Source organism: Physeter macrocephalus, chromosome 14 (genome assembly GCF_002837175.3).
Source record: "Physeter macrocephalus isolate SW-GA chromosome 14, ASM283717v5, whole genome shotgun sequence".
Lineage (NCBI taxonomy): Eukaryota > Metazoa > Chordata > Mammalia > Artiodactyla > Physeteridae > Physeter > Physeter macrocephalus.
This window is the reverse complement of record NC_041227.1, coordinates 9,589,783-9,612,844: the sequence shown is the minus strand read 5'-3', so window position 1 is coordinate 9,612,844 and position 23,062 is coordinate 9,589,783. Positions and strand designations below refer to the sequence as shown.

The following is a 23,062-nucleotide window of genomic DNA, read 5'->3' as shown; positions in this document are numbered from 1 at the left end:
AATTTCCACTTACTTATTTTTTTGCTCAATGTGGAACACGTTTGGCCTTCAATGATCCAAACCATGAGAGGTACGAGGACATGTGAGGCCTCAACCTCCTGAAGCCACAGGGGGGAGAAAAAAAAAATAGGTGGCTTGATGCTAGTGAAGAAAGAGTTAAAAATCCTCTTGATTGTCAGCCTGAGACATTGCAGAACCAGGCCAGCAACTTTTTTTTTTTTTTTTTTTTCCAGAAAAGGTTATAAGTAAACACAGTATGTAATAGATCCGTCCTGCCTAATTCTAAGCCATGGTCAGCGCTGGAGGGTTACAGAAAATGCAGACAGATAGCATATGAGGACTGAGGGTGACAAAAGTTTCCTTTCTCTTCTCTTCTGAAAGATTTTTTTTAAATTTGGAGAATAGTCAAATCAACTGAAAAGTACAGAGCATAGTGTAGAACAAACACACACATTCCCACTGCTCCCAGATCAGCAAACAGAATCATTCTGTTGCAATCTCTGATATTTTTAAAATGAAAAATAAAACATTACTGATTAAGTCAAGCCCACTGTACCTTTTCTGAAGGCCTCCCCCAAAAGTGACTGCTATCACGATATTGATGTTTCCTTCTAGCCTATGTTACAATAATTTTAATATTCTATATGTATACCTCTACCTCTATATCTGTATCTTTAAACGTTATAAGTTAATTTATATAAAGAGTTTCTTCTTCTTGAGATGTATCATGTTGATACATACGATTCTTGTCAACTGCAGGATCATATTTCCTCTCAGGAACATATCACGTTCTATTTATCCTTTCTCAGATGGGTGGATATTCAGGCTGTTTGCAGTATTTTGCTTTTCCAGCAGTGCTGTGAAGCTCCCTACGACCTTGTGACATTTGTTGGTGTGTGTTCCTAGGTTGTCTGGTGTGGACATATGCAGTGTTCCCAGAAGTTGATACCTTACTATCCAAAGTATCACAATAAACTTAGCTCTCCTCTATGGCCCTGCCTTCGATTCGGGGACTAACAAGTCGCGCTTAAGATACATCCGAGCAGGGCTTCCCTGGTGGCGCAGTGGTTGAGAGTCCGCCCGCCGATGCAGGAGACACGGGTTCGTGCCCCGGTCCGGGAGGATCCCACATGCCGCGGAGCGGCTGGGCCCGTGAGCCCTGGCCGCTGAGCCTGCGCGTCCGGAGCCTGTGCCCCGCAACGGCCCAAAAAAAAAAAAAAAAAAAAAAAAAAAAAAACATCCGAGCACTCTGCCCAGCCTGTGAGACCCAGTGGGAGCTGGTTGGAGCCCGTCCTTGCCCCTGCTCCCCGCCGCGGTCACTCTCTCTGCTCCTGGAAGACAGCAAGCCCTTTCCAGCCCCCAGACCTTGCGCTGACTGGTCCTCCCCCGAGCTGCCCTTCTGAAGCTCTGACGGTCCTCCCCAGACCCCAGTTGGCCCACCTGATCGCCACGTGTCACGGGGGCCACACATGCAACGGGGCTGCTGTGTCTGAGGAACTGGATTTCTAACTTTACTTCATTTTAATTTAAAACTTCAAAACCGATATGTCATTCAATTATTAGAACACTTTTAAGTATCTTTAATACAATTTGTGTATGTGAATCTACCTTTTCAATTGTAAACTTGATGAAATTGAAATTCAGATCAAATCTTTCTCATGAAAATTTACTGTCCAAATTGAGATGTGCTGTCGGTAAAAAACCTGTACCAGACTGCAAAGACTTATTGTGGGAAAAAAATAAAAAATAAAAAAATCTCATTTGTTATTTTTTTCAAAACATTTTTGAAAAGATGTTTCGGACACACTGAGTTTAGTAAAGATAAAATATATTATTAAAATTAATCTCACTTGTTTCTTTCTTACCCTTTTTAATCTGGCTACTAGAAAATTTAACATTACATATGAGGCTAAATATAACAAAATGTATTATTAAATACATGTAAAAATAAATAAAATAATAAATAAAAATAAATTTAAAATAGTTTTAAAAACTCAAATAAAATAAAATAAAAACTATGTAATACAAATGAAATAAAATATATCATTAAAATAAAATATAACTTTTACAATAAAAACATTTAAATAGTAATTAGTATAATTAATATTTTAAAAACATTTATTAAAATAAAAATAACTTTAAATTATTTCTACCCATTTCTTTTTACCTCCTTAAAGCTGGCCACTAGAAAATTTAGCACTACATATGTGGCTTGTGTTATATATATATTTTTTGCGGTACGCGGGCCTCTCACTGTCGTGGCCTCTCCCGTCGCGGAGCACAGGCTCCGGACGCGCAGGCCCAGCGGCCATGGCCCACGGGCCCAGCCGCTCCGCGGCATGTGGGATCCTCCCGGACCGGGGCGCGAACCCGGTTCCCCTGCATCGGCAGGCGGACGCGCAACCACTGCGCCACCAGGGAAGCCCTTGTGTTATATTTTGAATGGAGAGCTCTGGCTTGTATCTTCCTGAGGCTGGCTCCTTCTCACTCAGATCTTTGCTTTAACACTAGCTTCTCAATGAGGCTTTTCCTAACCATACAGACTTGAGAGTCATCCTTGTACGACACGATGGCCCCATTACACTGCCTTGTCTTGTTCCCGTCTTAGCACTTATTACCACCTGCCATTTCGGGGTGTTTATTTCTTTGCCGCTTTTCTCAGCACACAACATAAATGAGCATCTTCTCGACAGGAGGCCCCCGGGTCTGGTTCAAGCAATCTGCTTGGTGCTAGAATCGTGTCTGCCTCATGGGTTACGCTCATAAACATCTGTCGAGTCAACTCATTTCTGAGGAACATTTCCAAGAATTTACAAAACAAACCATTCACTTACACACACAACTCACCCAAGCCCTCAGGACTATGTAACTTGAAATCTAACGTTGAGACGCGACATTTTCTATTTTGGATTCCAGGCGCAATTGGGTCTAATGACTTTTTGTCACCTAGCCTTCCTGAAAGGTGGAAGCATGGGATAGAGAGAGAGAAAGATAACAGTTTGGATTTATGCAGGAAGCATGTTTGCCTGCAGCTTGATAAAAGATCATGGCTGGAACCAAAAAAAAAAAAAAAAAAAATCAATCAATCATTCCTTTCTTGATGGCTATTTTAAATATTTAGCTGAAATTGTCCTCATCTGGGTGTCAGCTGTTTTCTCTGCAAACACCCGTAGCCGTTGTGCGCACACACAATGCAGGGAGGCTGGAGGCCCAGCTGCAGGACACCTTTTGTGTTTTCAATTTAAAGCTTCTGGGTTGATAGTTCACATTAACATGGAAAGAAATATACAACTCGTGAGTCGAGAAAGCAGTTTTTACTCATAAAATCCTTTGATAGTTTAGCCATCTGGTCAGAGTGAAGCCCCACATAAAAGAGGCCCAAATAAGGTTAAAGGGCACACTCTCTCAGGGTCAAGGGGGCCCACCAGAGTTTGCTCTAGCGGACTTCACTAAAAGGACGCCTGACAAATTATTGCGCATTCCATAGCTTTTTGCGTAAGTATTTGATTACAGTGGACAGGAATGTTGTTGATATTTTCAAACGTGAGGCAAGGAGGAGGAGAGGACGCAGTTCTGTTCATGAACGCTTCTCAGATCCCCCGATTCCCTGCTCCGGGGCGGAGGTGCTCTAAGCGCAGCGTCAGTGCATTCAGAAGCCTTTTGGCTTTGGCAATGGTGTGAAGAGATACGCTCCTCCCCCGTGGGGAGAAAAAACAAGTACACTGTCTTACCCTGAATTGCCAGGAAAGCCCCTCTGCTATTTTTTTCTTGCTGTTTGGTAATAAAATAGGAAAGGAACCGCACTACTTGGAACACTCTGCTCTTTCCGGTGTGAATGTCAACAAAACTAAACATATTTATGGCTTTACTTCTCGGAGGGGATCACAGACAGAAGGGAATTTGAGGTGATTAAGTGTCATTTTCTCCGGAGTCCTGGACAAAAGCAGAGGAAATCACTTGATTTTTATGGGGTCTTTGACAACACAAGTACAGTAAGTAAACGGCAGGTCTTTGAACGGTTGGAGTACACATCTTGGGTTTCCAAAAAGTGCCAAGAAGCCATCCCCTTCCCTTGAAATGGGGAAGGATGAAGACCTTGCCTGTGAACACGCGTCTTGGTGCAGCTTCGGAAGGTGGTGCTTATTAGGCATTAGCAACAACAGTTCCGTTCTGGTAAGAGACACAGCTTTGCAGATCATTCTACATAAGACATTTTTGGGAGTGTATTTGTTTTTTTTTTTTTTGTTTTTTTTTTTTTTTGGTAAGAAGTGGATTTATTTAGAGAGAAACACACTCCACAGACAGAGTGTGGGCCATCTCAGAAGGTGAGAGCGGCCTGGGGGTGTATTTGTAATGTTTCCATCTTCCAGGACAGGAGGAAATGAAGAGGTGGGGCAGCCAGATGGACCAGTCAGTCCCAGAGGAAGCGAGTCTGTGAGTAGGGCCCCAAGCCTCCATCAGAGGGAGCATTCACTGTGGTGGAAGGTCTGAGTTTGGGGAACCCCACCCCCTCTGCAAGTCTCCCTAAAATGGACCAGAAAGCCTCTTGGACTGCTTTATGTATTTTTTGGTGGTATAATACACATAACAAAAGTTACCACTTTATTTTAAAGTGTAAAATTGGGTGGCATTTAGTCCATTCACAATGTTGTGCAACCAGTAACATGATTTAGTTCCAGAACATTTTCATTAAATGAAAAGGAAACTCCCGTGCCCGTTAAGCAGCCCCTCAGGCCTTTTTTTAAATAACAATTTTACTCCTGGTGGGGACAATGCAATAAGCCCATCAAAGATGGTGGGAAATTGCTTACTGGATCTTTTTATGGTTCTGTTTCTCATGATAGGATATAAAGTCAGGCATGAAATAAATAAATACAGATGCATACGTATGTATTTAGGTAGCTGTGTGTGTATGGGGCGGGGGAGGGAGGAGAGAGGAGAGAGAGAGAGAATAGATCAGGAGCTGGAGAAGGGAAGAACCATTTCACCACTGCCTGGTCACATGCAATTTTATGTTCCGCTGACAGGGCCACACATGTCATTCTGGCTATTTCACCACATGTCATATTAAAACATCGCCTTGGTAGGCTGCAGTTTCTCAAGGAACCAAAAGTTTATGAGAATGATTGTGACTTAGAACATGAATAAAAGTTTAAAAAAAAAAAAAAAAAAGGAGAGCGAGAATTAATGGCAACTACTAACTATGTGTCAGGAATGGTACTAGGTGCTCTCATACTTTATCTCTTTAACCCACCAGAAGAGTGAATTTGCAAAAATGACAAGAGTGGTCCATTATCCCATTTTACAGATTAGGATATTGAGGCTCCTAGAGGTGAAGGCACCGTTGAAGATTATATAACTAATTAGTGCTGGAACCGTTGGGTCTAAACTCTTAAATATGAAACTCAGTGCCATGAAGTATAAATTTAATATTAACCATATACTCAAATGACAAAAAAAAAATAGATACAAGTACTTAACAATACACAGGCTGTATATATAATCTGAGTTCTTGGAAAGTGTGGCAGACATTCTTGCTTGTCTCCTGGACAACCATTTTCCTCTCATTCCTTATAACAAGACCTTGATTTTGTGCAGACCAAAGGGTGTCTACCTCCTGGATTCATCTAAATTAGCAATTCTCAAATTGATTTATCTCAAGATACCAACTTAGAAGTGAAAACTGAGAAAATTTAAAATATTTGTTTATTACAATCGGCCCTCTGCATGGGTGAGTCCTGCATCTGCGGATATTGAGGGCTGACCCTACTACACCATTTTACAATATATAAGGGACTTGAGCATCCATAGATTCTGGTGTCTGCGGGGGCCCTGGAACCAATCCCCAGAGGATACCGAGGGACAACTGTAATTCATTTAAAACAATAATAATCCCATTACATGGTAATAAAAAATTTATGAAATATGAATATTTTTCAAAATTAAAAAAATTTACCGAGAAGAGTGGCACTCAGTCTTTTACATTTTATGCAAATCTCTTCAATGACTGGCTTTAATAGAAGACAGCAGGATTCTCATATCTGCTTTTGCACCATTTGTGCAAATATCCACACAATGAAAACAGGCAAGTATCTTTTTAGTGTGATTATGAAAATCATTTTGACTTCACAGCCCCCCTGACTCAGAGGGTCTCAGAGACCGCAGGATTCTGTGGACTACACTCTGAGGACCAGCTGGTCTGTATCAATCAGAGCAATTCTGCCACCTTTCTAGTGATTACTGTGGAGGAGGTCACGTGACTCAGTCTGGCCAAAGAGATGGACACCAGTTGGGGGGCCTCTGGAAAAGATTTCCCTCCCTGACAAAAAGAGGAAGCCACCGGAGGAAAAAGCACTGTTGTGCCCACTCCCATTTCCCTTTGCTGTGTGAGAATATGATATTGGTTGTGGTGGCAGCCATCTTGGGACCATGAGGTACGACGTCAGTAAAATGCTGAGAAAGGGGAAACAGACTGTAGGAAAAGCCTGTGTCCTGGATGACAGCAATGAATCATGATGTCAAATGGAGATGCAAGACTTTTGTTTTCTGAGATAATTAAATGTCTTTGTCTAAACCAAACTGAGTGACCTTTGTATACAGATGCATCCTACATGATACATCACATTATAGAAATACCAGAGACTAGCAGTAGATTTTGGAAGGTACACGGTTGGAAACTTAATTTAGGACTTTTACCAAATTAAACAAAGCTTGAGAAAATGCTTTGCCAAGTGCAAACCCAGGAACGTAGGTACAAACTTTCCATTCATTTAGTCAAGAAATATTTATTGAGCCCTGAATGAGTTAGGATTAGGTCTGGCTGTGCAGGATAGAAAACCCAAAGTAACAGCAGTTTAAACAAAGAGACACGTTTACTTCTCTCAAGTACATACAGGCAGTAGGGTGCCAGTATGGCGATTTCATGATTGTCAGCAACTGAAGCTCATTCCATCTAGCTGTCCTGCTATTCTCAAATTGTGATTCCCATTGTCCAATAAGGAAGCAAGAACTCCAGGAACCATATCAACATTTACCTAATAGAAAAGAGGAAGGAGAGAGACCACGTTCCTTCCCTAAGGCCATTACTGGGAAGTTCTCACATCTCATTGGCCAGAGCATAGTCACACGACCACATCTAGCTGCAAGGGAGGCTGGGAAATGAATCTTTATTCTGGACACCCATGTGTCCTACCGTCAATCAGGGTTTCTGCTTTTATAGAAGAGAAGAATGACTACTTGAGGACAAGGGCAGTCTCTGCCACAGGTACCTACCATGTGCCATTTCTGAAACACAAATGTACAGTTTACTAATGTGTCAGCTTGTATTAGGAAAAGTATATTTTTCATTCACTTAAATATTCATTTATTCAACAACGATTGCTTGAGGGCTATTTGTGCAACCTATGAGATATAAGACACTGGTGATAGAAAAACAATCAAAAGGAATTGTTATCCAGCAAGAAATAGCCTGGTTGGGGAGAGCAGTTATGTGGAAAAAGAAAGCTATCACGAACATTTTTTCTTAAAGAAATAATTAGGAGCATGTGCAAAGTTCTAGCTATAAGGTAGCTCACTGTTCTTTTCTATAGGCCCATGAAAAATGGAAAGCAACTAAATATCCAGCTATTGTTAAAATCAATCATGGCACATAATTAACTGCAATGCTATGAAACAATACTGTGGTTAGCATCTGCTTACCATCTACTTTATGCCAGACATTGCACCAGCTCTTTACATGCATTAACTAAGGTAATCTTTAGCTAAGGTAACTAAATCCTGTGAGATAGATAATTATTGTTCCCCTATTTTACAAATGAGGAAACTGAGGCACAGAAAAGTAACTTGCTCCAGGTCAGGCAGCTAAGTGGCAGAGCTGGGATTCAAACACAGAATCAAAGCTCTTAATCAGTATTAATTTGTACGTCAGTGCATATTTCACTGAACTCTTATTAGGTATATAGCAGTGTGCTGTAGGTGCTTGGGTTACCTCCTTAATGACACTCATGTCCTAATTGGGGGGCAGCTGTTCATACAATGAATAATAGGTATAACCATCAATTATATGCCTGAGGAAAAGCATACAGGCAGAGGGAACAGCCAGTGCAAAGGCCCTGGGGCAGGAGCACATCTGAGATGTTGGACAAAGCAAAGAGACCAGCACGGCCGATGCAGAGTGAGTCAGGGGGAAGAGTGGTAAAAGTGACCAGACTTTAAGAGGGTTGGGGGTGGGAGACTGGTGCCATCATCATGGCCTCCCAGTTCACTGTGAAGACTCTGAGTGAGGTGAGATCCCCTTGGGAATTTTGAGTAAAGGAGGGCTGCTATCCCCCCTTAGATTTTAACCGAATCCCTCTGGCTGCAGCGTGAAAACTGGACCGCAGGGGCCAAGCGTGGCACCTGGGAGAACAGAGAGTAACACACAGAAAGATGTTCGCATTAGAGTAGTAATTTTCTTAAAAAGCTACACAATAGTATGTACAGACATTGTACTATGGTCATGTGCGCCGTGACCACTGGGGGAAGCCGGGTGAAAGGAACGTGGGGCCTCTCTATGCTCTTTGCGATGTCCTGGGAGTTCATAATTATTTCCAAAAAAAAAAAAGTATATACAGAAAAATCCCATTTTGTTTAAAAAGTATCTATGCAAAGAAATGACACTGAAATCTTTATCTTAAAAACTGAACACAATTTTTTCTTGTGTGTATATATATATATATATATATATTTTTATTGTGTGTATATTTTATAAGTTTTTTTCAATGTTCCCTTACTACTTTTGTACTTTCAAGAAAAAGCTTTTATAAAACCATCCAGACTCATCCAAACTTAAGGGATCACAGACAGTAAGGAAATGAAGTATGAGGGCAGTTCAGGAAAACAATTCTTTCTACAAAGGCTGACCCAGGGCCAAGAGTAAGTGCTTTGACAGATTTGGAGACTGACCTGACCCAATGATGGCACATTTGAACATCGTCCGATTTATGGCCACGGCTTTAACACACTGTGCCCAACTCCCAGTCATCACATGCCATGCTTGCTTTGGAGGAGGCTGTCACCCCCCGGTGGTTCCATTTGTCACCAGAAACTGACATGTTTGGATAACACACCAGCCCTCACCATGTTGTCTAGCGCTCCTGGGCACTCTGCCCCCCCGTGCCCCCCTCCCTCACCCCAACATCTCTGTAACGACCTGTCTCTGAGTCTGAGTCGCCCTCCAGCATGCGAGCTGCTTGAGCGCAGGACCAGGGACTTGCTGGGCCCAGAGTAGGAACTGTGATGCCACCTGTCAGAAGAATGACTGCAAACTTTGCTCGTACAGAAAGTGGCCACTCACTTTTGTCGATTCTGCTTGGTCTCTTAAAGCAGGAACCACTTTTCAAAAATCCCCCTCAAGGGAATAAATAATAAACATATAAGCTAGCAAAACAGGAGACATAGCGCTTTATACTGAACCTACCAGGTGTCCCTCGAAACCCCAAAAGGAGCCTCAAAGCATTATTTAATATCTTTTCAAAAAGAAAAGCTCTGGATATAATTTTTTCCTCTCTCCCTCCCTCCCTTCCTCTGTCCCTTCTCTTTTATCTAACAAATATATACAGGTCATCTCCTGTGTTCTAGAACACATGCCAAGCAATGCAGTACAGTGAAGAATAAGAAAGACAGCGTTCTTGCTCTCAGGAAGCTTGCAGGGTAGGGGGCAGTCAGACGTTAAACAAAGGTACAGATGAAACAATTTAACTACCTTGGCAATGAGTTCCAGGAAAAAGACATTTTCAGCACAGAGAGAGGGTTGAGGAGGATGGGGGGGCAGTGAAGGCTTCCCAGTAGAGGTAACTTTTTGTTTTCTAGACAAAAATGTTAATATTTATTTCCATATGGAAGTGCTTGGGATACTAGGCTAGGAGACACTGGAAAGGAGTCTGACAATTATTCCAACCAATAATGGCCAAGTTTGGATTTAGGAGCCAATCAGAATAGGAAAAGAAAGAGCAAAGGGCATGCATGGACATAATTACAACAAGAATGAATAGGTCAGGCTTATTTGGATCAGATAAGAGAAAATGGAAGTTGACCTTAATTAACATCATGATAACAGGCCAAGGCCAATTGCAGATAAGCACAGAGGACAAAATGAGCAAGAGTGATGTTCTTACAGGTGACTATCTTACAGATGTTCTTACAGGTCCTACATTAATGCTCCGCAACACATAGAGAGTTGGAGAGGGTACTATCTCTTTGTGGTGTGGGGCTATCCCACATACTGAGGACATCTGTCATCCCTGCCCCGTCCACTAAATGCCAGGGGACAGTCCCTGGTTAGGGTAACAGCCACAAACACCCCACCAACTTCCAGTGCGCCCTCGCTTCCTGCCTAATGTCCTTGGATTAGCTTAAATGTCACTGCCTTGCCTCCTTAAGGGGCTCCTTCTGTAGACCAGGGCTGGGCAGTGGCCCAAGCATGGGGTTGGGGGGAGGAGCTTAGGGAGGAGAACGGATGAAATGGGGGTGCAAACACTTGCTAAGGTGTGGGGCATTCTGAGCAGGTGACAGCAAGCACATTGCACGGTGGGGAGGGGGTTCACACAGACCCCCACAGGACAGCCTCCTCTTAGAATATGTGTGCCACACCCAGCCTCCCTGGGACCCTGGGCTGTGAACCCCAAGCAGCGGACACTGGGTCTGCAGAGGGAGAACCTGAAGGAGGAGCCCACGATGGGTGAAGGGCACACGGTTGAAAAGACTGCGGCCAGGAGGTCAGCACGGGAAGGGAGGAGGTCCCCATCCAAGCGGGGCCGCCGTCCCCTAGGGCAGGGTCTCTCAGTCTTGGCGCTATTGACATTTGGGGCTGGATTGCTCTCTGTGGTCGAAGCGTCCCGGGCACTGTAGAGTGCTGAGCAGCAACCCTGACTTCTACCCGCTATAGATGCTGTTAGCACGTCCCAGGTGTGACAAGCAGAACTGTCTCCAGGTATTGCCAAGTGCCCCTTGGGGGGCAAAACTGCCCGCAGTTGAGAACTGCAGACTTGGACCAAATAATTTTTTGGCTGAAAGATGAGTTTGTCTTCCCAGAGGCCAGTAGAGTTGCTTATGGGCAACGGACTCCACAAAGTGATGTAATGACGCCCTCATCCTTCAGCTAGCAGATGTAGGACCCAAGCTGCTCCAGTGCCCCTTTCAGAGATCTCCAGGATTTAAAAGGACACTGGGGTGCAGGCTGGGCTGGGGGAGGGTGTCAGAAAACGGATCTGTGGAGGTGAGCCGGGCCCAGGTCACTGGACTTTATTCAAGGGACGTGGTTAGGTTTTTTATTTTAGACAAATAAATTTATTTATTTACGGCTGCGTTGGGTCTTTGTTGCTGCGCGCGGGCTCTCTCTAGTTGTGGTGGGGGGGGGTCTACTCTTTGTTGCAGTGCGTGGGCTTCTCATCGCAGTGGCTTCTCTTGTTGCAGAGCACGGGCTCTAGGCACGCGGGCTTCAGTAGTTGCGGCCCACGGGCTTAGTTGCTCCGCGGCACGTGCGATCTTCCCGGACCGGGGCTCGAACCCGTGTCCCCTGCATTGGCAGGCGGATTCTCAACCACTGTGCCACCAGGGAAGTCCCGTGATTAGGGTTTTATTTGTTTGTTTGTTTGTAATTCTGTTGTATGGAAATCCTCTGATTTTAAAAGCTCGCTCTGGCTGTTGGGTGGAGAACGCAACGTTTGAGTCAGAAATAGAAGCAGAGACCAGTGAGGATTGCCTGCTGGTTGCCAGGTGGGAGATGACGGGCGCCGGGGCTTGGATTCAGCTGTGGTGGTAGAGGTGGAGAGAGGCAGATGGGTTTAGAGTCCAGGATGATGGCTGTGATGTTGGACCAGGGGGACCGGGTGAGGAGAAGAACCACTTCTAGCAGCTTGGTTTTAGCCTCAGTTGGTGATACCCTAACATGAGATGGGGAAGACAGAGGAACAGGTAGGGCTGGGGTGGGGGAGGCAATGTGGAAACCAACAGGACCATTTTCTTTCATTTATTTTTTAAAATTTTGTTCTCAGCCAGAACCCTAATCTCTCTGAGCATCAGTTTCCTCAACTGTGAAATGAAAAGAAGAAAGCCTATCTCACAGGGATGCTGTACCCACTAGGATCTTTTCAGCTGCAAGTAACCATGGCTTAAATACTAAGGATATTGAATGATCTCACATAACAAGATGTCTTGGAGGTAGGTGGTTCCGGGTGGGTTTGGTGGCTCAGCAAAGCCACCAGGATTCAGGGTGTCTCCATTCTTTTGCTGTCTCTCCTCTTGCACTGGTTTTCCATCTTTGGACTTGTTGCCACATGGCTGCCAGAAGCTGCCATAGCCATCACATTCTCACTCAGTCCCACACAAAGATAGGAACAAGTAAACAGAGAGACTCTCTTCCAGTATTGAATGTCCCTGGCCACATTGACTGTATCAAAGGTGGGCCCATGACCCATCCCAGGCCATTCAGGAAAAGCAAAATGGAATTCTTGTTTCAAACTCCTGATCTAACCCTGAGGATATACCCTCTTGGTGTTGGACTGGAAGCTGGGAGGATGTAAGCCTGGAGCTCCTTAGGATCCCACACATAGAGCCTGCCTCAGAGGAAGGCGGGGCCTGTGGGACAGTATCTGAGCACCTGGATGCAGCCATGCCTGAAGCGAGACCAGACAGCGACTGCCATTTCAGTTACGTAATCCAGTATATTTCCTATTTTGTTTAAGCCTATGTGAGCTGGGTTTCTCTCACAGTTGAAGGAGACTTGACTGATGTAGCTTGCAATAAGAGTTTTTTCCTTCAATTCTAGGGTCTCTAGAGATAAACAAGTGTATGAAAGTCTCAGTCAATGCAGGCTACTACAACAAAAATACCATACACTGAGTGGCTTAAAAAATAAACATTTATTTCTCACAGTTCTAGAGGCTGGAAATCCGAGATCCAGGTGCTGGCTGATGTGGTGTCTGGTGAGGGCCCCCTTCCTGGTTTGCAGATGGCTGTCTGTCTTCTCACTGTATCCTCACATGCTCTCTTTGGACCACAGCAAAAGGAAGCAAGCTCTCTGGTGTCTCTTCTTACCAGGGATTGAACCCGCACCCTTGGCAGTGAAAGAGTCCTAACCGCTGGACGGCCAGGGAATTCCCTGCCCTACCTCCTAATACTATCACATTGGGGGTTAGGATTTCAACATACGAATTTTGGGGGGGACACAAACATTCAGTCTATAACAATGACTTATCTTAGTAAATACAAAGCTTTCCACAAAAGTTAGCTGAACATAATAATAATAAAAACTTCTAGAGCAGCTTTTTTTTTTTTTTTGCGGTACGCGGGCCTCTCACTGTCGTGGCCTCTCCCGTTGCGGAGCACAGGCTCCGGACGCGCAGGCTCAGCGGCCACGGCTCACGGGCCCAGCCGCTCCGCGGCACGTGGGGTCCTCCCGGACCGGGGCACGAACCCGTGTCCCCCGCATCGGCAGGCGGACTCTCAACCACTGCGCCACCAGGGAAGCCCTAGAGCAGCTTTTTAATCTGGGGTGCACTGCAGAGGAGTCTTTCTTAATTCAGATGGTGCGGGTGGTGTTCAGGTAGTTGCTACATTATGCTTTTGTATTTACTAATAATCATTGTGGCATTGTTGTTATAGAAAAGAGTAGAACCATGTAAATGGCAATAAGTAGGTCAATGGTTAAAAACATTAAGTACAGCTGTATACTGAAATACTAGGCAGCTACTTTAAAAAATGTGGTAGGTAGCTTTCTCTAATACTGATGACAGGGGCCGATCGATGTCCAAGATGCATATAGAAGTGGAAAAAGCAGATAAAAATCAGTGTGTCTAATATGCTTCATTTGTAGCAACCAATAAAAAAGACAGTGTGAAAACCTTTGCTTGTGAATGTATACAAATCTCCAGGAAGATAAACAAGAAACTCACAGTGATGACTGAGATGGGATGGGAATCGGTGCTTGCAGAAAAACAGAAGCAAATGTTTGTATTGCACAGCCCTTTGTACCTTTTGAATATTCAATCCCGTGAACGGACTACCTCTTTTAAATAAATAAATCACATACATGCAAATGACAAAAACCGACAAGCAGAAATCGCAGACACCAAAACAACACAGGGTTATCTAAGGTATTCTGACCCAACAAAATTGAAACATTGGCTTGGAATTTGGCTCAGACTTTAAGTCATGTTAGGGAATTAGGCCTTCCTAACAGAATCCACTTAAGGAATATAATGCCTTCCACGGATTTGGTGTTGGCCCCGATGTTCCAGAATCAATTCTGAGCTCTGCTCTGAGTTTCACCATCATAAAGGTGTGCAAAAGACAGACACATCCCAATGTCTCTGTGGCTCTCCCTGTGTGTTGGTAGTCACAATGTTTTGTTCCTTTGTGCCTTTTTAAAAAAAAATAACATTTTTGTGCTGCCTATTTGGTAATAAAGAGTGGGAAAAATGAACGTTGTTTAGAATTACTGTAATGACAAATAAATCCCCATAAGAAAACCCAGAAAAGGTCTTTAAACTCAACGAAAAAAAATAAATATAAAAAGAGACTTCTGCCTGGCTCTTGAGACTGTAAGACATCTTTTCTTTCTTAGAAATATTAGGCTCCCAACAAGTAGATTAAAAACTTTACCCTCCATTAAATTCTAAAACAGTGAAAGTGAATGATCCATCCCCCCAGTGTCATATTTCCGGAGGGGACAATGATTATGAATGTCTCTTGGATCTGTACGCTCCATTAAGTCCTGTTAGGAAGAATACTTTCCAGCTCCAAGACACAATTAATATCTTACTGGCAATGGCATTCTTGAATAGATGACTGGGATTTTAATTACACTCAAGCAGAAAGTAATACTTTCTAGGGCTGGGTAAAAACACTCTTCGGAAGTAAAGTTGGGGGCCATAAAGACCGGGGATTACTTTAGCTAGTCATTTGTAACAGGTAAGTGGTTGTGTTTTAACTTCCTGGAGTTAGGGCTGGAGAAGAAGAGGATATTTTAGAAGGAGGAAGGAGAGTCCAGCTGAGGGAGGTGAAGGTCTTTAAGAATTCTGCCATGGTTGAGAATTCATAAAAAACAATAGTATTGATTATAAAAAGGACAGAACTTCAGGATTAACATTTCTACAAATCTGTAAGTTATCCATTCATGTTGTTTACCCAGTGCATTAATCGTTACTATAGGAAATGCAAGCATCTCACCAAAAGTTGGTGAGATGAAAAAGTGGAAAACAGTCACCAAATCTTCAGATGACTTGCACAGTCTAGCACAGTGGTTCTTTTTTTTCTGGCCTCACCATGCAGCTGGCAAGATCTCAGTGCCCCGACCAGGGATTGAACCTGTGCCCTCGGCAGTAAAAGCGTGGAGTCCTAACCACTGGACTGCCAGGGAATTCCCTAGCCCAGTGGTTCTTAAGCAGGGATGATTTTATCCAGGGGACATCTCACACTGTCTGGAGATATTTTTGGTTATCACAGCTGGGGGGGTACCCCTGGCATTTAGTGGTCCAGGGATGCTGCTAAACATCTTACAACACACAGAACAGCCCTCCCAGCAATGGACTATGCAGCTCAAAAGACCAGTAGTGCTGGAGTGGAGAAATCAGGTCTAGAGTTTGTTGAGTAATGTATTGGAGGGCGGCCCTTCAATGTGACATAAATTTAGAGTAATTCCCTTTTAGTATGGGGCCTGGCCTATGACGTATCATTTCACGTGGGGGGAATTATTCAGATCCCAGGATACCCCCTGCCAATAACTACAGAAACAGTGGAGATGAGCTGGCGAACAAGGAATATGTTATTTGTCCCCACGACAGACGACATACACCCCATCACTTAAGGAATAGCTAAAAAGACATGAAAAATAGAAGTAAGACATTTAGTTTTTTTCTTTGGTAGGGAGGATGTAGGGGAAATGAGAACACTAGTTGAAGAGGAAGTCTGGCCTCTTGGTAATCTCTCTAATTGGAGTTGTATTCTTTAAAAGTCTTGGATGGGGCTCAAGGGGGTCTGTGGGCCTCCTTGAAATTAAATGCAGAATATAGTTTGTATGTGCAGAGTTTGTAGTTTCATCAGATTCTCTGTGGGATCTATAACCCCCAAAAGACTAAGAACCGCGATCGCGAAGGGTTCCAAATACCACTTGTGGCTAAATGCATTTTTCCCCTATTTTTGAATAAGCCATATTTGTATGTGGTGAAAATAAAGTCAAACAGTATGAAAGGGGAGTGAGAACCAAGACTAGGGTGAAGAGGTCCCTCACCCATCTTGGGCCCACAATGCAAAGGGGGTGCCTCAAACCTCAGTAATCGAGATATTGTTTTTATGTAATACTTTAAAACCAAAATTAATGGAAGTTTAAAATTTAATGGAAAAAAATCCATGACAAACAAAAATATCAAAATTTCAAATAAAAACAAGGTCAGTATTACAGATTTTTCCTTTTGCGTTAAGCTCCAATAGGGCTCAGAAGAGCACTGTTACCTATCATGGCTTTTTATAAGTTTCTCACGTATTCTTCCAGGGAGATTCCACGCAATTGCAAGCAAATATGTATAGATCGACTGCCTACCTATATGCTTTTTGTTATACTATGTACACCATTTTATTTTCCTTCTTTATTTAATTTCAATTTGAAAGCAGTCACTGTTTATTAACTGACCAGATTACAAAAATAATCGTGGTAGATACCTTAGTTCATCCTTCTAATAAGCCTGTTGATCTGGCCTTCCCTGTTGCGAGCATCTCCACCTTCTACAAAATGGGTGGTCTTTTTCTTCATTCCACCTCGTGGAGAAGACAATTTGAAGGGCCACAGGAAGTTGTTTGCTTCTTTGAAACGTTTTCCAACAGTATAGATCTCATGAATCAGCTCCTCCATGCAGATAATACCATATTTGCCAAGAGATCGGGCAATGAACGTGTTATCCATCAGGGCAATTCGCTTCTTGCCGATTTTGCCATAATCACACTTGTAGATCAGTTCATTTACTGACTTCAGGTTTGGGTACTCCCACGCAATGTACAGTTCCACAATTCTCAGCATGTTAATTGAAGCCTTGTTGAGCTTCACAAAGGTGCCACTGAAGATCTGATGGAGGCGAAGAAGCTGTAACACCTGTCGGACCTTTGGGCTCACACCACTGATACCTCTGATCCCGATGACAAATGCCAATTTGGGTTCAGTGGGTACGTAGAAGTTGCTGGCTTTTCTTGCCATCCTAGCCATTCGAATTTCCGTTCTTGTGTACACCATTTTATACCTGGACTTCTTTATTTACTATATCTTCAAGTTTTTTCCATATCAGAATGGACCACACTGTATTATTCATGTATGTTATAAACACATATTTTGTACGTCACAATTATGCAAGAAAACCCACTTATTGGCTTCTCTTTTAATGTATCGCTCTCACTAATTGCTTTATATAATTAAACTTTTTTCCCTAAAGCACCACCTTTTCCTTGAAAATCCATTTCTCAAACACCGGATGCTACATTTGTTTGCCAGGTCACATCATACAAAAAGAAATCGTGGAAGAACTATACTTAATTAGTTCTCTATTTTAAAAACGTGCACGCCTCCTTTCCTCCCTCACTGGGATTGGTAACGCATCTAGAAATGGCTGGATGGACCTGGCGAGACCCCCAGGTAAACTGAGTGTCCTAGAGGGCACGTTGGCCTCCTCAAGTTACTGGTCACTGCTAATTAGTTTAGAGAGTATAAACCCTTCATATTCTCAAATTCCATTTTCAAAGAAACAGGAGGCTTAAGTCGCCACAGATGTGAATGATGTCACGAAGAGGGACTTCAGGAGGTGCAGTCGAAATCATCTGAAGCTCGCAAGGCAACGCAAAGCCACCGGCGTGGCCCTCCACTAATAGAATTTAGCCAGGACAGGAGCCATCCAGCTTGTTCCACCAGTAGCTCAGTGCCTCTAATAGATTCTGAAAAAAACATGCCTTTTGTTGTTTCAGTTCGGGCTTAAGAAAAAAGAAAGTGAAAAATAAAGTTGGAAATACATCTTTTGTTGGAAATTTGACCAGTATATTATCATAGGGTATTTTCCTTATTGCGATAAAAGCGGTGATTTCGTTAAACTTATTTTGTGTAATTCCCTTCATTGCTTTCCTGGTTACATATCTGCTATATACATTAATTCCACAAAAAATGTATGGAGGGTCTACTTTGTGCCTGGCATGCTTCCAGGACTGGTGATATAGGATGAAGGCAAACAACAAAAAAAATCAAGCATTACAAAATACATTCCATGGAAAGGAAAGACTATGAGCCCACCCACCCCACAGACCACGGGTTTCTCCAGCGTTTTTCCTTCCATGCCTATGCTAACATATAACATTTTTCAATGATGGGGATTTCTTGTATGGATACGTATATACTTATACAGACATACAGATATTCACAGTAACATCTGTGAGGGGAATAAAAATCTCCCAAATAAGTGATTTTAAAAATATTCCTGTTTATCTTTAATCTGCACACAGATTAAAATGGCTGATGCTCTGAACCATATTCTGCATTGAAAAGAATTCTCTGCCTCTGATTGTGGGTCAATGTTGTCACATTTATAGGAATAAAAATGACAGCGATTATAATCATCATCATAGAAGTGAAAATGCTCCATTACTGAGGTCTGGCTGCATGACAGATACACCATAAAGCATGTTTATAATGTACTGCATTTGGGCTGGCTCTGGAAATCACACAGCGGCCCTGGGAGGCTGGGTGAGATCCAGCCCCAGGTGGAGATGAGCACGGGAGGGGGGTGCGGGTGGGGAGGAGGAGGGGCTCAGAGCAAGTACTTAGCAGCTCCCAGCACAGATCTGCTTGGCTTCTAAGCGCCACATTTCCCACTCTAATACCATCTAAGCCAAGCTAACAAGCATCCACAAACCCTGTAAATCGACATGTAGAAAACTAGGCTGTTGTTTGTCATTTTGATGGAGCAAGTGCACTCGAGAAGAGCAGGATTTCAAAGTCTCTAGTTCTGTGCTGTCACTAGAGGGTGACTCTAGGTGAGTCGAGTCCCCTCTCCTCGATACGAAATGAGATGAGTATTCAAAACATGGATCCCAAAGGGGTCCTATCCTATGAGGATTAAGCCAGACAGTGCATGTTAAAAAACAGAAGAAAAAAATCTGTAAATTGTAAACTGCTTTCCAAATCTTAATTATCCTGGCTTTTTTTTTTTTGGTGAGACTGCCTCATTTTATTTTTTATTGACACGCAATTCACCTAACATGAAATGAACTGTTTTAAAGTGTGTAATTAAGAGGCATAGCTCACTCGTGATGTTGTGCAACCATCAAATTATACTATCTTCATGACCATAAATATATACATATGTCGCACCTGACAATGTTGGGCATCGTTCTTTGATGCTTTAGTAATTTAGTGCCCCTCAAGGACACTAGGCTCCTGCAAGAGTCTCCCAACCCCTAGGCCTCTAGCTCACACAGGGTTTCCTGCCTCTTCTCAATCCTGTCATTGAATTTCAAAGCCTTACAATTGCACCCAACAAATTGCTATGGGTATTTACTCATGGTCTTTGTGATATTTGCTGTTTTACAAAGCCAAGTGAATGTCTGGGTCTCTGATTGGCTACAAAGCCAAAAATAAATCCAGGTAACACGATAAAATTTTAATTATAACCATCCTTGGTTTTCAAGAACCCAAATACTGGGTAATTGTACACAAACTGAAAACAACACCCCCCCACTCCCAGCCCTGTCTGGTAGCTGGAAAGTTCTAGAAATAAAGGTAGGGCTCAACAACATTTAAGACCTTTGTACAGAAATACAGAAGCCAGTTCAAAGCCTTTTCCATATCTGATAACTGGAGCTATCATTTCTTTTAAAATGCAAATAAGTTACTTCGGGTATTACTAGAAAAAAATTAAACTAGATTATTTGCAGCATAGTGCAGGAAGATTACTTTTAGCAGTGATGCATGTTTCCACAGGGAACAGTCAGTCCTGTTTTAATTTCTAGACTGGCAGTTCTATAGAGTCACAAATAAAGAGAGGCCCTGGCAATTTCTATAAAGCCACAAACAAGCCCTATGTTTCTGTTTCTTCTGATGAAATGCTCTGGGTCAGGCAGTGTGTTTGTGATCACACCAAAGTAGCAGCATCCAGTTCAAAGTGGAGGAAAAACAATCTTAACAATGTAAGAATTTCCAAAAGTCCAAACATCCCTGACCACGCCGCTCCCACAAATGGAAATGGTGTCAGATCTGCATCATAATTGATCCTCCAGATTTCCATCCACAAAAGAAGGATGTGGTCAAATAGAACAAACAACACCAGGGACAACAGAGGAGCCTTTTTGCTAACGTTCCCCTCCCCTCCGCCCACTAAAGTTTAGCAACCGACATCAATTTCAGCGTAATGCTCAAGATACAATCACGGTAGAGGTTTATGGCATGTTACGAAGAGCAGGGAACAAGCACGTCTGCGCTATTTTCCTCCTTGAGATGTGAGCTGCTGATAAATATTCACTGTAGAGGTTTTTCCATAATTCTTTGATTCTTCAAAAGCAAAGCCATTTTGGGAGTCTAAGCTTTTTGCTCCTGCCCCCCACAAACACGAGGGGGAGGGGAAAAAAGGGTGAAAATGAGGGAGAGTAAGAGAAAAAAGAACAAAAATTTTTGATACAGATAAAAGAAATTAAGCGAGCCATAAAGTCTGGGCTTTGTTTTAACTGGGTTGTAAGGTCCTGCTGTGCTGCCCATAATCCAGCTGGGAGAGGGGCCCCTGCTGGGTGGCTAATTAAAACAATTATAAATACAAAGAAGGTATCAATGGCATTCCGAGACTCAAACAAAGAGATAAAGCATTGAAGATTTAAATCGTCAATGGTCAATCTCTCTTCAGGGGATTCCGAAGAGCAGTCAGTGTCCCCAAGACCCCCCAACTCCTTTTTTATACTGACTTACGTCTGGTTACTTGGGACCCTTCCTTCTGTTGGGTTTACAGACATCAAAATATGTCAATGATGGAATTAAGGGAAAGTATAGGCACGAAAAGACTCTGATGTCTTAGCATGTCAGAACGGTAGATCTGAGTTTAAAAATAAAATCCTATATGGGGAAAAAGGCCCCTGCCCCTCCTTCGGAATAGGTATTTTCAAAAACAAGAAAACAGAAAAGATCTTGAGACCTTTTGCCCCAATTCAAAGTGACAAAATGAAAGTCAACGTGAAATGTGATTAGAGGGTTTTTTGTTTTTTAAAAGTACTGTAGGCAATTTTAGGAATGTTGAAAATGTAGCAAGTGTGCCAGAATACTACTTCAATGTATTTTTTTAAAGTGAGTTGCAGAATTAAACGTACTCCCCAGCAAAAGTGAAAATCTTTCTTAATTTCTTAGACCAAACATTTTTTTTTTTCCTTTCTGGCTTTTATAGGTTGAACCCTAAAAGGAACACTCAGAAGTATAATAACCTAGAGTTGCATAAATTAGTTCTCTGATTATGGTAAAGATCCTAAAAAGGTGTGAAACTGAAAGCCACAGGCAAGAACTAATTTATGCAACTGTAGGAAAACGTCTGAGTAGTTACAACGCAGGACAAAATAAGCGTCAGATGTAGATTCAAATGTGGGATGAGCAACGTTCCTGATTCCTTTAAGGAACAGGATCCAGATCCTGCTCTGCACGCGTCTGTAGTGCTAAGACAGTCCCTCACTGCACTTTCAGAACCTCTCGGGACTCAATCCCAGAGCAGAACAGGTCGCAAACGTTTTCAGGGGCGTCCCTCGGGGAGGGTGGTCTGTTTGCTCTCATGAGTGGGATCTGACCACTGAGAGCCTGCACTTGGGGGTCGGTCAGCGGAGTTTTCAGGAGAAAGACCCCAAAGCTCCGATTCGCTTAAGGCTCACCCTTAAAAGGAGCAATACCTCTTTCCACCCTGAAAGAAAGTAACTGGCATAGCTGGTGAAAGCCTGTTAAGGAGGAAGCAGTTAAGGTAGAGGCAGCTGATAAGGACCCAGTGGGGGTCAGAGCCCAGAGGCATCCTCTCTCACCCTCCCTTCCCAGCTCCTCCCCTACCATCCCTCTCCTCCTCCCCCTTCTCCTTCTGTCTTATTTTGCCTCCAGTGGCGAGGGGATTGAGTCTTTCTTTGGGGTTATCAACGCCCTCCCATCCTTTGACTTAGTGTTATTTCTTCCATCAATTACCCGGAAGATGTGTCTCTTTCCCCGTGTCAAAATAATATCAATAAAAAGGTCTGAGAGACTGAATGGAAACACTGGCCCAAAGCATCTGCAGCACATGATGATGATTAGTAAAAAGAAAGAAAGGATTTGACCAAAATGACTTGTTTTCTGGGATAAGAATGTTGCCTCAAAAAAAAATGTTGCCTCATAAAGCACCTTCGCTGCTTCAAGTATTTTGAAGTTATCATGTAACCAGGATATTAATACAAAGCACAGAAACTCCTCTAGTTATGTGTTCAACTCCGAGCTTTTCCGGATTTGAGCACAACTCCACGCGGAAGCAAAAGTGTGACAACTCTGCTCAACGCCAACAGGGGGTGACAAATACTGGGATCTGCCACTTGAGTTCTGGTCAAAATTTTTAGGCTAAGGCAATACTGAAACTCAGATGCACTCAGGGGGCAGAGGAAAACGGACAGGCAGACCTGCCAATAACATCTGTGGGTCACGGCCCGCACACCGTATGCCAGGAGGCGTGCAAGTCATTAAACAAATCTCAAAACATTTCGTCTTCCCACTTTGACACGTATACATTCATAATGACAAAAGCAAAACATATGTGTCAAGTTATTGTTTAAATATGATTCAAAGTCTGCAAACAACCACAGAGGAGAGAATTTACTTATTACTGCACATGTCTGGGTGTTCTGTTGATGGGCCTGTGATATTCATATGAGTAGCAGACATAATTCATAAGTTATTATTTATCCCATTTCTTTTTGTTGTTTCCATTTCAGTAGACTCATAAAATGTACAGTTACAGTCAGGTTTTTACATAATTTATATTCTATTGACCAAAGACTAAAATATTTTTGTAAAGAT

At 42.9% G+C, this 23,062-nt stretch overlaps 1 protein-coding gene across 1 annotated transcript; it reads right to left on the bottom strand.

Annotated features, from left to right (window-relative positions):
- Positions 1 to 16,025: 16,025 nt before the first annotated feature.
- Positions 16,026 to 19,395, bottom strand: LOC102994906 (60S ribosomal protein L7-like). Its single transcript, XM_055090836.1, has 2 exons — positions 19,379 to 19,395; positions 16,026 to 17,267 (listed from the first exon to the last, which is right to left on the bottom strand). Exons 1-2 carry the CDS (start codon positions 19,393 to 19,395, stop codon positions 16,697 to 16,699), a joined length of 588 nt encoding a protein of 195 aa, XP_054946811.1. The 3' UTR covers positions 16,026 to 16,696.
- Positions 19,396 to 23,062: the final 3,667 nt, after the last annotated feature.